The 15,105-nt window shown below is 36.6% G+C and overlaps 1 protein-coding gene across 2 annotated transcripts in view; it reads right to left on the bottom strand.

The window, feature by feature from the left end:
- Positions 1-4,977: 4,977 nt before the first annotated feature.
- The window catches only part of stpg2 (sperm-tail PG-rich repeat containing 2), a 288,336-nt gene continuing 278,208 nt past the window's right edge, over positions 4,978-15,105 (bottom strand). The window contains exon 14 of one of the 2 annotated variants that reach the window (XM_031903151.1): positions 4,978-6,051. In XM_031903151.1, the coding sequence (XP_031759011.1) occupies positions 5,917-6,051 (135 nt within the window). In that variant the 3' untranslated portion in view covers positions 4,978-5,916. The remainder of the gene's footprint in view (positions 6,052-15,105) is intronic. The other variant, XM_002936738.5, reaches the window with a different exon arrangement.

Raw genomic sequence — 15,105 nt, 5'->3', positions numbered from 1 at the left:
TGCCTTTGCGATTTTACGCAACGCTGTGTCAACAAAGTATTTTTCAGAGAAATTTTTGCCCTTGAACCCCCTCCTGCATGCCACTGTCCAGGTCGTGGCACCCTTTAAACAACTTTAAAATCAGTTTTCTGGCAAGAAATGGCTTTTCTAGGTTTTAAAGTTCGCCTTCCCATTGAAGTCTATGGGGTTTGCAAAGTTCGCGAATATTCGCACTTTTTGGCGTAAGTTCGCAAACTTTTTTTTTGAGGTTCGCTACATCCCTAGCCAGCACCATATCTCAGAGAAGCAAGCAGGGATCTGGGAATTTAGATATGCAGTAAGTACTTAAAAAGAATGCCTTTAGACTTACTTTTAATTTATATTAACCTTTCATTGTCCTTTAAGGTATGGAGATCCAAATTATGGAAACATTCCTTATCCAGGAAACCCCAGGTCCCGAGCATTCTGTATATCCTTATACCTGTATACTGGCTGATACAGTATATATGAGGCCATTTGGCTCCACTACGCAAAAAAATTTACTTTAGTTGGGAAATAGGATTGTAACATTGTGCAAAGACTCCCTTCTAGCTGGGAAGCCTGCGTGTTGCACTGGACATCAGCAGTCTTTAGAATAATCATTATTTTCCTTGTAGATTGTAAGTTCCATCCTCTTGTATCAGTTATCAGTTAGCAGCTTCTTTATTAAAGAACTTTTCTTTATAGAACTTGCAATAAACAACATCAGCATAACATGTCTGAAACAGGAACTTTTCATAGGAAAAACACAGGAAGAGGAAAAAGAAAGCACACAGGGTTACAGGTCAAAATATGACATTACTATATATTATGAATGATAATGTTGAGATGCTGAATTGAGGCAGCATATCACAAATTTCATTTAAGTTTAAATACCCACAAAGGACAGTGAAGACAATATGTAACATTTAATGTAATTTTATTCATACTTAAACATAAATTACTGTTAGACTGTACCATATAATTACAGTATACAGTATAATTACATTATAATTACAGCATAAACATTTATCTACCAGGTGATTTTGATGTTGCTTGGACACTTGTTAATTGTTCTCGCATAAGGGACTTACATTTTAAAAAGGATACTGTCATCCCAAGACATCCCTTTGTTAAAACTATGATCATTTTCTCACATTGATACAGGAACACTTTATATACGGACTCACATACCGGCATGCTAAAAGCAAATTGTTTCCATAGTCACAAGTTTAGCCCATACCTATGCAAATTTGTGTCTGGGACTTGTCTGGTTTTTAGTTAAGGCAAATATTTTGACAAACGAACCTGGAGCTGTTTTTACATCTCCTATGTTAATTTAGCCCAGGGCTACCCCTTTTGGAGTTTCAACTATCATTGTTTTACCCTACAAGGGAAGTTCTACCCAATTGCAGTAGGTCAATATAATGTTCCTTAGTAAATGTATTAACCCAGTGCTGTCCAACTGGTGACCAGGCCCCCTTATGTGCCCCTCCCCATCTGTCTGACTGCTGTGACTGCTTATCTTTGTAAGCTTTAAATGGTATGAGTATGAGATTAACCGCCCCCCCTGCATTGTTTACACTTTATATTTAGTCTGTAATCCTCTGTATTGTTCGCACCAGTAAGACCCTGCATTGATCACACATTTAATGTCCTGCATTGTTCACACCTGTAAGTCATAATACTCAGACAGTAATTGCCCACATTGTTAAACTGTTCACACCAAGGACAGACAAATGGAGCAGTTCCAGTACTGTGTTACTGTACACAGTACAGTACAAATTTTTCATGTTGGAGTGGCCCTATCCTGCCTGTGTGTGCCATACTCTGCCTGCCCTACCCTGCCTGTGTGTGCCATACTCTGCCTGAGTGCTTTACACTTACTGCCATACCCTGCCTGTGTGTGCCATACTTTGCCTGCCCTATGCTGCCTGTGTGTGCCATACTTTGCCTGCCCTATGCTGCCTGTGTGTGCCATACTCTGCCTGCCCTATGCTGCCTGTGTGTGCCATACTCTGCCTGCCCTATGCTGCCTGTGTGTGCCATGCTCTGTCCAATGTATGTAACCCACTTATGTCCAATGTATGTAACCCACTTATTGTACAGCGCTGCGGAATATGTTGGCGCTTTATAAATAAATGTTAATGTAATGTAATGTAAATACTCTGCCTGGCCTATGCTGCCTGAGTGCTTTACACTTACTGCCCTACCCTGCCTGTTTGTGCCATACTCTGCCTGTGCTGCCTGTAGGAGGTGAACCTGGCAGGGGGTTGTTCTGGGAGTTTGGTAGCATTTGAGAATAGTTGTTAGAGGTCTCTAAGATGTGCAGTTATATGCTGGGGGTTTCTGTGCTATCCACGGGGGATGCATATTTATTTAAGGGTCATAACATGACTTAATAAACTTCTATCACATATGAGTGAAGGGGGATATCCCTGCAGTAAGCACCCATTATTTGTTTCTTTATGTGGGCATGATCTGAAAAGTGTTTGTGATAACATGGGTGTGGTTTGAAGTAGGCATGGTTTAAAAAGGGAGTGGTCAAATTGGCTTCCATTATTGGCCCTTCATCATGTAGGTCAGAAAAATTCTGTCCCTCAGTACCATAGTTGAACAGCAATGTATTAACCTATAAAATGGTAAGTGCTTGTTCTTTTGGATTGCTCCTAATATATTTTTAGTGTATCATATTTATAAAGTACCTAGAAACATTTTTTAATGTTGATATTGTATAGCTGTGTATACATGAAAAAGTCTCTAATTAATAAAATCTAATATATTTTCAATATATGTTTAATAGTAATTTCATGAGTTTAAGTTGGGAATTTAAAACTTTGTTAGTGCATTGACATTTACAGCACCAGTATATATAGTTCAAATGAAAAAATGCACCATCTGTACTTTAAACCTATAAAAGACAATGAGGTAAGTATTAGGTTGTTGCTTTCTTGCATACTTTTCAGTGGGTGTAAATGTTATGATTAAACCATGCCCTAGTCCACCTATATGAATGCCTGTGTGTTATTGGTGGTAGAAAGTTGTGAATCACAATAATATGAATAGCCACAAGTGTCTGTGGTTACTGCAATAATAACTTGATATTAGTAAAGTACATGGTGATTATCAGGCTAATAATAAATAAATAAACTAACTTGTAAGTAACCTAAAGACTCTATTTATTAAAGAATCGTAAAAATGTCTGATTTTCCTGGCACTGCACAAGAATGTAGATTTTACACAACCTAGGACTAATAACAGTGATGTAGTCTTTGTCTATGTTTAAATTCAATAACAGCCAGTCTTGCAAACATATTATTGGTAGGCGGTTCTTGTTCATATGGATTGCAAAGAAGAAGCTCCATGATGTCTGAATATAATATTGTGAAAATAAATGGAGCACAGGGAACTTTACTTATAGGAACACATCAGTCAGCGAACATGTCTATAAACATTTCATATAAGGAGACTGTGAGTCCACAGAGAAGTTGTTATTCTTAATGGATGTAAAGATCTCAGCAAATTACTTTTACAAGGTGGATGTATCATCATTGATTAAACGAGTAAAGCATTAAACATTTCCTTTATCTATCTACATCCTTCCCACCAAGGACTGATCATGATAGGAACTGTGTTTTAGCCTTTGCTGCTTCAACAATAGGATAAGTTGTTAGACAGATTCTGACATAGAACATTACATGTCATGGGGTACGAATATTTTCAATTTTGTTTCTATATACAAAAAGAATGTGTGTTGTATGTATTTATCTAATGTGAATCTGTACAGTAGAACACACATAACATAAACAGCCAGTCATAATTTTAACTTAGATTAATGAGAATTTGAACAGTGGGATCATTATGGATTCCCAGTGGTTGCATTTTATTACATGTATTAAGTGCTTTAATGAGTTAGAACATTTACCAAAGCCTTTTGGCTTTATGAAATATGCCAGTTCAGCAGAATAGATTTGACTGATTTGAGCAGACACTGCCAATGTAAAAAAAGGAAGAAGCAGTTATTAATGTTACGTTGTAATTAATTTAGTATACAGTATCATAGTTGAAAAAAAATGTGTGTTACTTTTGCACTTATTTCTTAGATTTGCATGATTATGTCCAAAATGTAACCTGGGGCTTTTGCTTACTATGGATTTACAAACAAATGGAAATAGCCATTTAGTAATTTAAATCAGAAGGAATGGTAAAAGCTAAGTAAGCTTTATCAGAAAGGTCTATGTAAATACAGCCACAAGCACTCACAGAAAAGCTGCAGAGTCCTCTATCAAAAGAAACACAGGATTTCTTGTAAACATGTTCTTAGGGTATCCTTCATTCCTGGGGCCAGAGTCTGTGCAGCTCTCTCCTCTCTACCCTCTCCTGCTCCCCCCTCCCATAAGAATTAATAAAACTCACTCCCCCCACCCTCAGGAATGTGTGATCTGAGCTATAAAGGCTAGAGCTACAGCAGGAAGCTATGAAGACCAAGCTAAAATGGCAGCTGCAATCTTAAACAAACAGAGACAGCTTCTAGGTCTCCTTACTTAGGTATGGTAATGCTTTCTGCAGAATAAATATATTGTTCTAGGTGGCACTAATGGGTGAATCTATTGGCAGTAAAATGCCAAAATGACTTTCCTTCTATATTATCTAAAGATCTATAAAGAATTAGTTATGTTCTGTCCTTCCATACCACTCCAAGACCAATACAATTCTTCGCCAGTGAAGATCTGCTGAAGCATACAAACCCCTCAAAATGCTGGCATTTTGATTGGTTTGTATGCTTTTAATAATGATTTTTGAATAAAATGTGATTTTTTTGAACTTTTGTGTTTGGGATACTTTTGGACTTTCCTGTTAGACTGACTCATTGGCATGAAAAAAAGGCCCAACAAGATCAAAGATGGTCATTTGTTATGGACAACTTTAAAGCATGGATTATTGTTCAGCCTTTGGGCTGATTTTTTCTTTTTTACATGTAGGTAAATAATTAAGGTGAGTTTAAGCAAAAAAATACTAAATGTGAAGAGTTTAGAAGAGCTTAGAATTGACATGGTTATCTTTCTGTATGATTAGCATAAGGGATATATTTACAAAAAAAATATTTTTCAGGAATACTTAGGTATTTATTTATTTTTTACATTCTTTATTTTCAGTTTTATATGCAAACAGTACAATGCAATACTTAGGTATTTTAAGCTATAAGCTACAAGATGCTTTCAAGCAAAGCAACATATCCTTCATATCATGTGGTAACTGATCATTGCAAAGTATAAAATGTATTTTTAAATGACATGGTATTTTATATTTTTCTATTTATTACTTCAAGACAAAATGCCATATTAAGTTCCTTATGCCCACCTTCCAATTAGAACATTATGCTGATCTTCTCTATGGTTCTCTTTGATCAGCAACCTCTTTAGGTACCCAACTTTCTAAAGATAATCCTACATGCTTATGTTTGTTATAAAGAGTGGAGCATAAAGATTTGCCCTAAATGTACAATTTTGCTAAAGGAATTGCCTGAAAATCTTGTGAAAATGAAATTGTAAACAAAGCAGTATCTTCACCTTATGTAACATTTTTTAAGGGAAATTTATGTGTGTAATGTTTAAAAAAATTGTCCATTTAAAACTGCTAAGTAATCTAAATTTGTAATAGGCATGAGTCTGCCATATATAGCCAACAATATGCACCCCAGTCAAGATGCATTTTCTGAAATGGACACCAAACATAATAACAATAATACATAAGAAATATATTAGAATTTGTTTTATTGTAATTAAACATTCTGCTCCACATGTAAAACATATTTTATTCATCAAAAATTAATTTAGCACAGATAATTACAGAAAAACATTGTGAAGCCCTTTAAACCCTTTCTACCACCAGTCACCTGTGTTTTATTATATAAGCCATTCAGACACTCAGAACACAGGACTGTGTTTCCGCTTGGACCTTCAGATTGGTGTCGTCCATTTCTTTCAGTAATGGGTTGGGTAGGGTAGCATTAAATGTTCCTTTCAGCACAGTGTCCTTAAAAACTGGACTCAGCTGTTTAAATAAAGGCAGAAAATAAAGCAATTTAACAATTGTACATTTGCTTCCTTGTTTAGTAGAACAAATCATGTAAAACTTCTTAAATATACATTACTCAATTATTAGTTTACAAATAATTTACTGATCCTTTTCATGATGTGGATTCAAGTTGTTTGTGAGACATGGAAATTGTCTGAAAATAAGTTGTCGAAAAGAGACTTAAGGGAAGATTGATTAAGGATTGTATCTCAGGTTTGGCCAAACTGATTTACCAAAACTGATGTTTTTTTCATGATTCAAGAAAAAATGCCAACGTGAATATACTTGAGAATATTTTCTGAAACCTTGAATATTTACAATTTACTAAAGAAAAAGTTTTTTTACCCTCAGTCACAAAAGTTAGTAAATCAACCTCTCCACTGAGTACTACACTGCCTGTACCTACAGAGAGGATGGCCCAAAACTCTGCAACCAGCAGGAGCTGCATCGCTAACCATGAGAGAAGTTCAGCAGTGCTGCTGCTGGTCCTGAATCTGCAGTATCTTGAAGATAGGAAATCCAAGCATGCTGTCATATTATCAGGCATGTTAATATTATCACACAATCATTGTTGTTGCTGTGATTTTGATAACTAGGTCAGTGTTTTTAAAAAGGGAACATATGAGATACAGAGGCAAGTTTCTTTACATTAGAATTATTTTACTGAACAAATGAGCTTTTTTATTATTTGCTCAAATTTTATAGTTAGAGACACACTACTGTAAATGTTAAACATCTTTCAGAAAAGTGTGATAACTTCACATGTGGTTTTTACCTTCTCTTTTTCTGCATCACTGACCTGATTTTAAAGGGGACCTGTCATCAAGACATAATAAGCTATATAATAAAAGTCTTGGTTAAATTAAAACATGAAATCCAGATTATTTTTTTTATTAACAGATCCATACCCATTTATAAAGGCATTTAAAAATCCCAGCTGTCAATCATATATTGCCTGCCTAAGGCATAGAGGCAGGGCAGATGATTACTTTCACTCTACATGCAGTGCTTTATAGATGTCCCTGCCCTCCTCACTTTCCCCCTCCTTCACCATCTTATTGTGTAGCCAGTGCATGGGCAGGAGGTCCACCATTCTGGAACATAAACAAGATTTTGGCATGATGCAAAGTTTTCCTTACTAACAAAATGGCAGCTGCCTGCTTGGTGTAGCAGGGCCGGAACTAGGCGTAGGCAGAAGAGGCAGCTGCCTAGGGCGCAATGATTAGGGGGCGCCAGGCAGAAGCCTCTGCTACCTACCACTAGTTCCCCTACTTTGCCATTGCCCCCGCCGCTAATGACAAGCGGCAGGGGCAATGACCCACGGCATCGCACCCCCCCGAACTGCGCATGCCCCTGTGGTGTAGTTCTCATTCTAAGACTGAAGGAAACAAAATTTAAATAATTTATATAGCGTACGTAAAATTTATTATGCTTGACTAACTAAAAATTTAGAATTATTTCTTAGGGTGACAGGTCCCCTTTAATTTATATGTGGTATTCCATGAATAAATGAAAATAGAAAGAAAATAGAAGGAATTGTAATATGTCTATGTCTAAGGAATTGTAAAGAAAAAAATGGTTTTGCTTATACCAGATATTCTCATACACTGTATTTGTTTAATACAGAATGCTTTATTTTCAGAATGAAAGTCATCCATAGATTTGCATAGTTTAATTAACATTTATTTATAAAGCGCCAACATATTCTGCAGCGCTGTACAATAAGTGGGTTTCATACATTGGACATACAGAGTAACATATAAAGCAATCAATAACTGATACAAGAGGTGAAGAGAGCCTATTCATGGTCATGTCCATATTTCTGTATGGAAACATGGAAGCTTGATGGATGGAAGAATAGAGTACAGTATGCAGAGAAAAGAAACTAGGAGAATAAAGAGTTTGAGGGAGGAGAGGAGGAATTTGAGGTTTTGAGAGGGGACCATTGTTCAGAGTTTTCTGGTGGGCACCTGCCATCTCAGTCTGACACTATATATATATATTGTAGTCCTTGGCAAGCTACTCTCACAGTATAAATAAAACCTTTCTTTGAGGACAGCAAAATGTTGCCATACATATATGTACTTAGCCAGAATCCTTGTCAGTAGTGTTTCCTGTTTTGCATCTAAGTGTTTTCCATCTATGACAAATGAATGCTATTATTCTTATAGGTATGACTCAAATAAAGAGTTGCTTCAAGGCTTGCTTTGTTTAACATAGTATTTCTTGTCTAAAAGAGAAAGAAAGTGCCTCAGGAGCCGTAAAAAATGTAACCTTGATGGCGTACTTATTTTTCCTAAAGGGAAATACATAAAATTATTCTACTGAAAAAGTCAACTGTTTTTGCTGTCCAAGTAACGCATTGAGCAATGTATATATTTCATTCTACAGGAAAATGTGTCTCTAACATTTTAATTTCAGAAAGGAATATGTGTCTACAAGTAAGTCAGGGTGCCTTCTACCATGAAAAGGGTATGCAACATATATTTCTAGATGATAATCTTTATTAAAATTTCTGCAGTAGTGAAAAGGTCAGAAGAAATGATTAATGTATTTGGTGTAAGTGAATATCACAAGTGCACACAAAAGACTTTCTGACCGCTTGTCATCAGCTTCCAGAACTATTGTAAAAAATCGAAACATTTAGTTATTTGTTAGGATCAGCTAAATTCTTTTTTTTTCAAATACACAAATATTTTAAAAGCAATTTGCAGTATGTGTATGTATGTATGTATGTATGTATGTAAGTTTGCAGATAGTAAATTATAAATAGCTCCAGATTAAATAAAAAGGGCAAAGGTATATTTGGTGAAATAGCATTTTGGGATTTTTAAATACCAGAATGAAAAATAAATGTAAAGTCTAGCATGGTTAAATAATGCTGAAATGGAACCAGGAACCATATCTATTGCTAGCAGACACCAGATAGGTACATGTATTTTTATTCATTGATGTGAATGTTATATACACTTTGTATAATGCTACAGAATATGGCAGCACTACATAAATTAAAAAATGAAGACCAATAAATAGTCAATAAATTATAAAGACAATCAAACAACATAAACGTCATCTAAACAAAAGTGCCAACTAAAAAACCCTATAAACTCAAAACTTAGTTTGGTAAGGGCTCCGGCACCCTTCTTGGGCATATTCCCAAGAAGAACCACAATATTCCTAAACAGACATTAAAACAGACATATAACTTTGTTATTATTTATCAATAAGAAAGTTTTAGTAAGTCATGACGGAAATAACATCACTAATCACCGATTATAACTGATCACATCACTATATCGTGATAAAGACATCATTTACAGGATATTCATGGCTCCTGTATTATAAAATATATATAGTGATGAGCGAATCTATCACATTTCACTTAGGTGTAAAACTAGCGAATCTTTAAAAAGATTATTTTAGAAGAGGCAATTCTCAGTATTGGCTATGGCAGGGGATTTTCTGGTGTTTATTAGCCGTTAAAAAGTAGCTGCTACTAGTAGCTTCATGTGTCCTTACCCTAAAACTTATAGCACAAACACTAAAATTTTACATCAGCGCTGAAGAATAGAGCATTGTACATTTATATTGAACTGATTTTAAACTGATCGGCTTAAGTTCAGCAATCTTGTCTCTTTCATTGAAATACTGAATCAAATATTGACCTTTTGCTTATTTGATTAGATGGTACTTAGACAAATGATAGTTTGCTTTCTGCTCTGTAAATAGTAATTCAGTCCCTAAGCTTAGGTAACTGACAGCGGCCAAGGGCAAACTGAGAATGTACTGTGCCTCAGCAAGAAGATGTATAGAAAGCTACATGGACATATAGGGGCTGATTCACTAAAGGTCGATAAAACGATTGCTATTTTTAGCATGCATTAAAAATTTTATCACTTCTTATTTTTTGCAACTTAAAGTTGACATATTGCATCATACTCATTTTTTGGTAATATATTCCCCTTTCTCTAAAATGTATAGTGCATCTATAAAACAAGGTTTTAAAAACATTTTACCTGTTAAAAATGTAATTATACTAAAGCTGAAGAGAGATCCTTTCTCCTCTGCGTCTAAGCTGAAATGAGGACTAGGCGTGTCCTCATGCTGCCTCAGGAAGTGATCATACTTCTGAGTGACAGTCAGAAAGTCCTGCCCCTGTATTAGTTTTGCTTCACTGACAGTTAGGACGGGCCTTTTTTCAATGAGAATAACACAAAAGCATGAAAGTTGGATGGCACTCCAGCTGGTAAATAAAAACTTTCTTTATAGGAAAGAGGTTTATTCATGGGGGCCTGCTGGAGGGCCCTTTATATCACAGCTGATGGCAATAAATTGTGCATAAAACTCCCTGCAAACTATGAACCTTTTTTTACATAAATAAAAGAAGTTTGTCCCCCTGCCTGCATCCCCCTCAGCTGATTGTGTCCTCATTTCCCTGACAGCCGTTTTGTCCTTCTCCCCCCCAGAATCTTTCTGTTTTGTTTCCCCCGAGAGCCTCCTTCTCCCCCGTGAGAGCTGCATGTCTGCTTCCCCTGAGAGCCGTTCGTAACTTCTGACAGCTGCCCCTGTGCTTCTTATAAGGAACTTTCGGCTCTGTGCTTCTTTATCTGAAAGGAGCACAGAGCCGAACATTCCTTATAAGAAGCACAGGGGCAGCTGTCAGAAGTTACGAACGGCTCTCAGGGGAAGCAGACAGAGCAGCTCTCACGGGGGAGAAGGGTGGAACGGCTCTCAGGGTGGAGGGGGGGGAAGGATGGAATGTCTCTCAGGGGGGAGCAGGGTACGGCACAGCGGTGGGCAGGTAGCTGGCAGGTGGCTGATTAACGGTGCGGATCTATGTGCAAGTACGTGGTGATTGCAAACGGCCAAACTGACGTCACTAGAAGCACCTCCCTCCCTTCACAGCCCAAGTCCTCAGTAATGAAGCTGTGAGAGCCGGCGGCTCTTTAGCAAACTGTACAGAGTCTTAAACCGGAAGTCCAGGATAGGAGCATAACAAGAGCAGTTTTTGGCCAATTTTATGAAAGTTTCACTTGAAATGTACCAAAAAAAAGCCACTTCCTTCTATTTTACATTAAAAAACATCCATTAAAGCACTCTGAAAAATGATGGTATATGTCCCCTTTAACGCTTCACTAAAAGGACATGTGTCATAATTAAGAAGCCATGTTCTTTGCGTTATTTAACTCGCGATGAGCGTTTTTCTTGAGTTATTTTCCGCACGTAAGCATTACTTTCGGGAAAACTACTGTTATGAAAATTACCATTTCCCTGAAAACTGGAGGATGCATCACTCCAGGGCCAACACATACTTGAAAAAAATCCCACTGCAAACTCCATGTTGTGTTTCCAAAAGCTCAGGAACCACAATTTTCTTTAAGTACTGCCTACCCCATTAGTCTTCGCACAGACTAATGCGATATTAGGGCGTTTAACACTTGATATGTGTTTGTGAATCATACGTTAGTATTATTTCTATGCAAGAATTACTACAATGTGAGGTAAATAATGTAGTGCATTTTTTTGCGCATGCGATATGCATCTTAACGCATGCAAAATGACTTTGATGAATCGTGAATTCATTATCACATGCTTTTTAACAGAAAAATGCATGTGATAAGTGTTATCGACCTTTAGTGAATCGGCCCCATTAAGAGGCACAGACTTTCATTTCTTTAGGGCCATAGTGGCCCAGGGTTCTTACATAAATGTCCAAAACATAAATTAAGGCATTTCTAGCCTTAGGGTTTTTACAGAGAAGCGTTTTCTTATGTGTAACAAATCCCACAATTATGTAACTTTATTCCAGTTATGTCACAGTGGCAAATGTGTGATTCATAGAGTTACAGTATAAAAAGCACTAATTACAATAACTTAGACAACAATTCCTTTATAAGTCAAAAATTTTACAGAAACCTAACTAATGAATGGAATATTCTATTAATCAACGTTTAGAAGACGTTCTACATCTGTCTATGCCCAGCTATGTAAATCTTGGACTCTTACTTTTATTTAAAGTAAAATGTATATTATATATTATTGTGTATATATATATATATATATATATATATATTATATATATATAAATATCTCAAAGTGTAACAAAGTCCAGATGACTTTTTAGAGTTTAGGGAAAAGAAAAACCATGGCAGAACATCCCAAGGTAATGCTGACTCTCTAGCTGCTAAACTAAATTAACCTAAGAGAAGTGGAGGTAACATTCACATGCCCTGCAGAGAATGAAATATTTTCATTTGAAATTGAAAAGATTTTGTAATTACTACGAATGGAAAACTGTAGCTTTGCAAAACACAGAGCACTAGGAGCACCAAATGCTTTATTGATGGGAATGCATAAATTAAAAATACATGCTGTTTATTTACAGGAGCTCTCATAAACTCTCGTTAAGCTGTTTAATTAATTTTATTTAGTTGCATTAATTAGAAAGATTAGTGTAAGACTTATGTACACTTTACTTCAATGTGTACTATGGGATATTATGTTCCCAAAGTGATATGAGACACATTTGCTCATCGCGGAGATTTCCATGGATAGAAACATCTTAAATATTTTATATGCTATAATATGCTAAACAAAATGTTGAATGCAATATGTTTTCTTATTAATGTTTAAAGACTACAGGGTTTGCTTTTGAAGGTCACATTGGGCACAAAATATGTATGGCAAGTAAAACATCTGCTTCTAGAGTCTTTTTTTAGTATATCCTCATATTTTTAGATTCCATTTAACAATGTATTGCTTTCTCTTTGTGCAAAGCTAACAGATATATGGAGCAATACATATTGTCACCACTCCATTTAAAGAGATAATTATGATACCTTTTCCTTTCAAATGAATGTTGTAACTTGTTGTGCCTTAGTGTGTGCTTTGTAAAGGTGTGCAGCATCTTTATCTAATGTGTTTGTGTGTCTGATAATTGTTTTGCTATACACAAAGGATATTCTCTGACATGATTAAAATTAATGTAAAGGTGATCTACCCCTTTAACAAGGCAGCAGCTTTTCAAGGCTTGATTTTACTGTGTTTAGGCCAAGACCATGTTTAGTTGTGTAAGACTCTGCTGGGGATTGATCCTGGGACCTACTGGTTCTTGGCTGCTCTCACTAACTGTTGAGCCAGGAGAGCAGCTGGTGAGAGGGGATTGCTTTGTAATCCCTTTGACCAGTGTCCTGGGCTTCATTACATTACCCCAGCAGCCTTATTGGCTAGGTGGGGTCAGCCAATCAGGGCTGACTCTGCCCTATATAAGCCCAGCCCTCCTCACAATCAGTGCCTGAACATCGTTTACATTTAGCACTGTGGCCTGACCCTAGCTGGTGTTCCTGTTCTGGCTCCTTTGTCTTGCTTCTTCTTTTCTTTGTTCTTAGCCTTGTTTTCTTGCTTCCTTGCCCCTTGTCTTGTTCTTGTTTCACTCCCTGCTCCTCACTCCACTCCTCTCCTCAGTCCTCACTCCTGTTCTGCCTGTTCTTGCCTTTGTCTGCTCTGTCCTGTTCTGCCTGATCTTGCCTTGTCCACTCTGTCCCTTCCTGTCCCATCTGATCTACGCCCGCTCCGTCCCTTCCTGTCCCATCTGATCTACGCCCGCTCCGTCCCTTCCTGTCCCATCTGATCTACGCCCGCTCCGTCCCTTCCTGTCCCATCTGATCTACGCCCGCTCCGTCCCTTCCTGTCCCATCTGATCTACGCCTGCTCCGTCCCATCTGATCTACGCCCGCTCCGTCCTGTCCCGATCTGTCCTGTCCCATTTGGTCTACGCCCACTACGTCCTGTCCACGCCTCCTCCATCCTATAACAGCCTCTGCCTGAAGGACTCACCTTACCTTCTCCCACTCACTACAGAATAACTCTTGACAAGTTGAGGTGGGGCTCAGGACATAATGTAATTTGTAGATTTGTAATTATTATCAATAAAAATTACAATGAAGGTGTTAGGAGGTGAACTTCAACAGCTAAAAAGACAAAATATACAGGTATGGGATTTACTATCTGAAAACCCATTATCAAGAAAGCTTCAAAGGAAGACAATATCCCACAGACTCCATTTTAAAAAAATAATCCAAAATTTTAAAAATTATTTTTCTCTTTGATAATAAGACTCTCACTTGTACTTGATCCCAAATAAGATATAGTTAATTCGATTATATTTTAGTTTGATGCAAAACAATTTTTAAATAAGTTGCGAAGATCTATTGTGGGCGGTATAATTGCTCTGTCTGACATTAGCCTTAAAAAGATATAATAATTAAAACACAATAAACCCAAACAATCACTGTTAAGTTTGTTGAGCATGTTGAAGTGCCCAGAAAAGCTATTTTGCTCACTATATGCTTTTGCCTGTATTTGAGACCCATCATCAATATATCCAATGCAACAACCAAAGAAAGTACAGTTCATACAGACAGTACAGCATAATTTACTAAGCAAAAGTGGGCACCATGTTTGTATGGAATCTTAATGAGCAATATATGTAATTCAATAAATATAAAAAATATGTAGCAACAAAAACTCAATAGATAAAAAAATGAAGCAACAAAATAAATAATAAATAAAATCTTAAGGTGGTGTTATTGAAAAAATAAAGTACAACTTTTAGTTATAAAATTTATATATAATATATTTTAGTTAGGAATCTTTTAGCTAAGAAATTTTTATATAATATTTTAACACTAATTTAGGACAGACAGGGTAAATCATAATCCCGATCTAAAAACAAAGCCTGTAGCATTTGAAAATTGGGCTGAAATAGCAAACATTATTCGAGAGACAGGGCAAATAAAGTCTTTGGATATTGGAAATACCTGAAGGATTATTCTATGTGGCTGCTGAGTTGTGTGCAGTTTCCCAGCAAGGCTTGAAAGATACACCAAGAAATCCAGTTAAAAAATATAACAGGATTTGCATCTCTACTTCCCTTTCCTTTGAAATTGTATCCCGCTGAGCTCCAATGTGACTACTTTTAATCAAAGGCTCTCTGTGATAATATGAACTGTAAATAAACAAAGGATACCA

The sequence above is a fragment of the Xenopus tropicalis genome, chromosome 1 (genome assembly GCF_000004195.4).
Source record: "Xenopus tropicalis strain Nigerian chromosome 1, UCB_Xtro_10.0, whole genome shotgun sequence".
Taxonomy (NCBI): domain Eukaryota; kingdom Metazoa; phylum Chordata; class Amphibia; order Anura; family Pipidae; genus Xenopus; species Xenopus tropicalis.
Note: the sequence above shows the minus strand (reverse complement) of the source record. Positions and strands in the feature narration are given on the sequence as shown.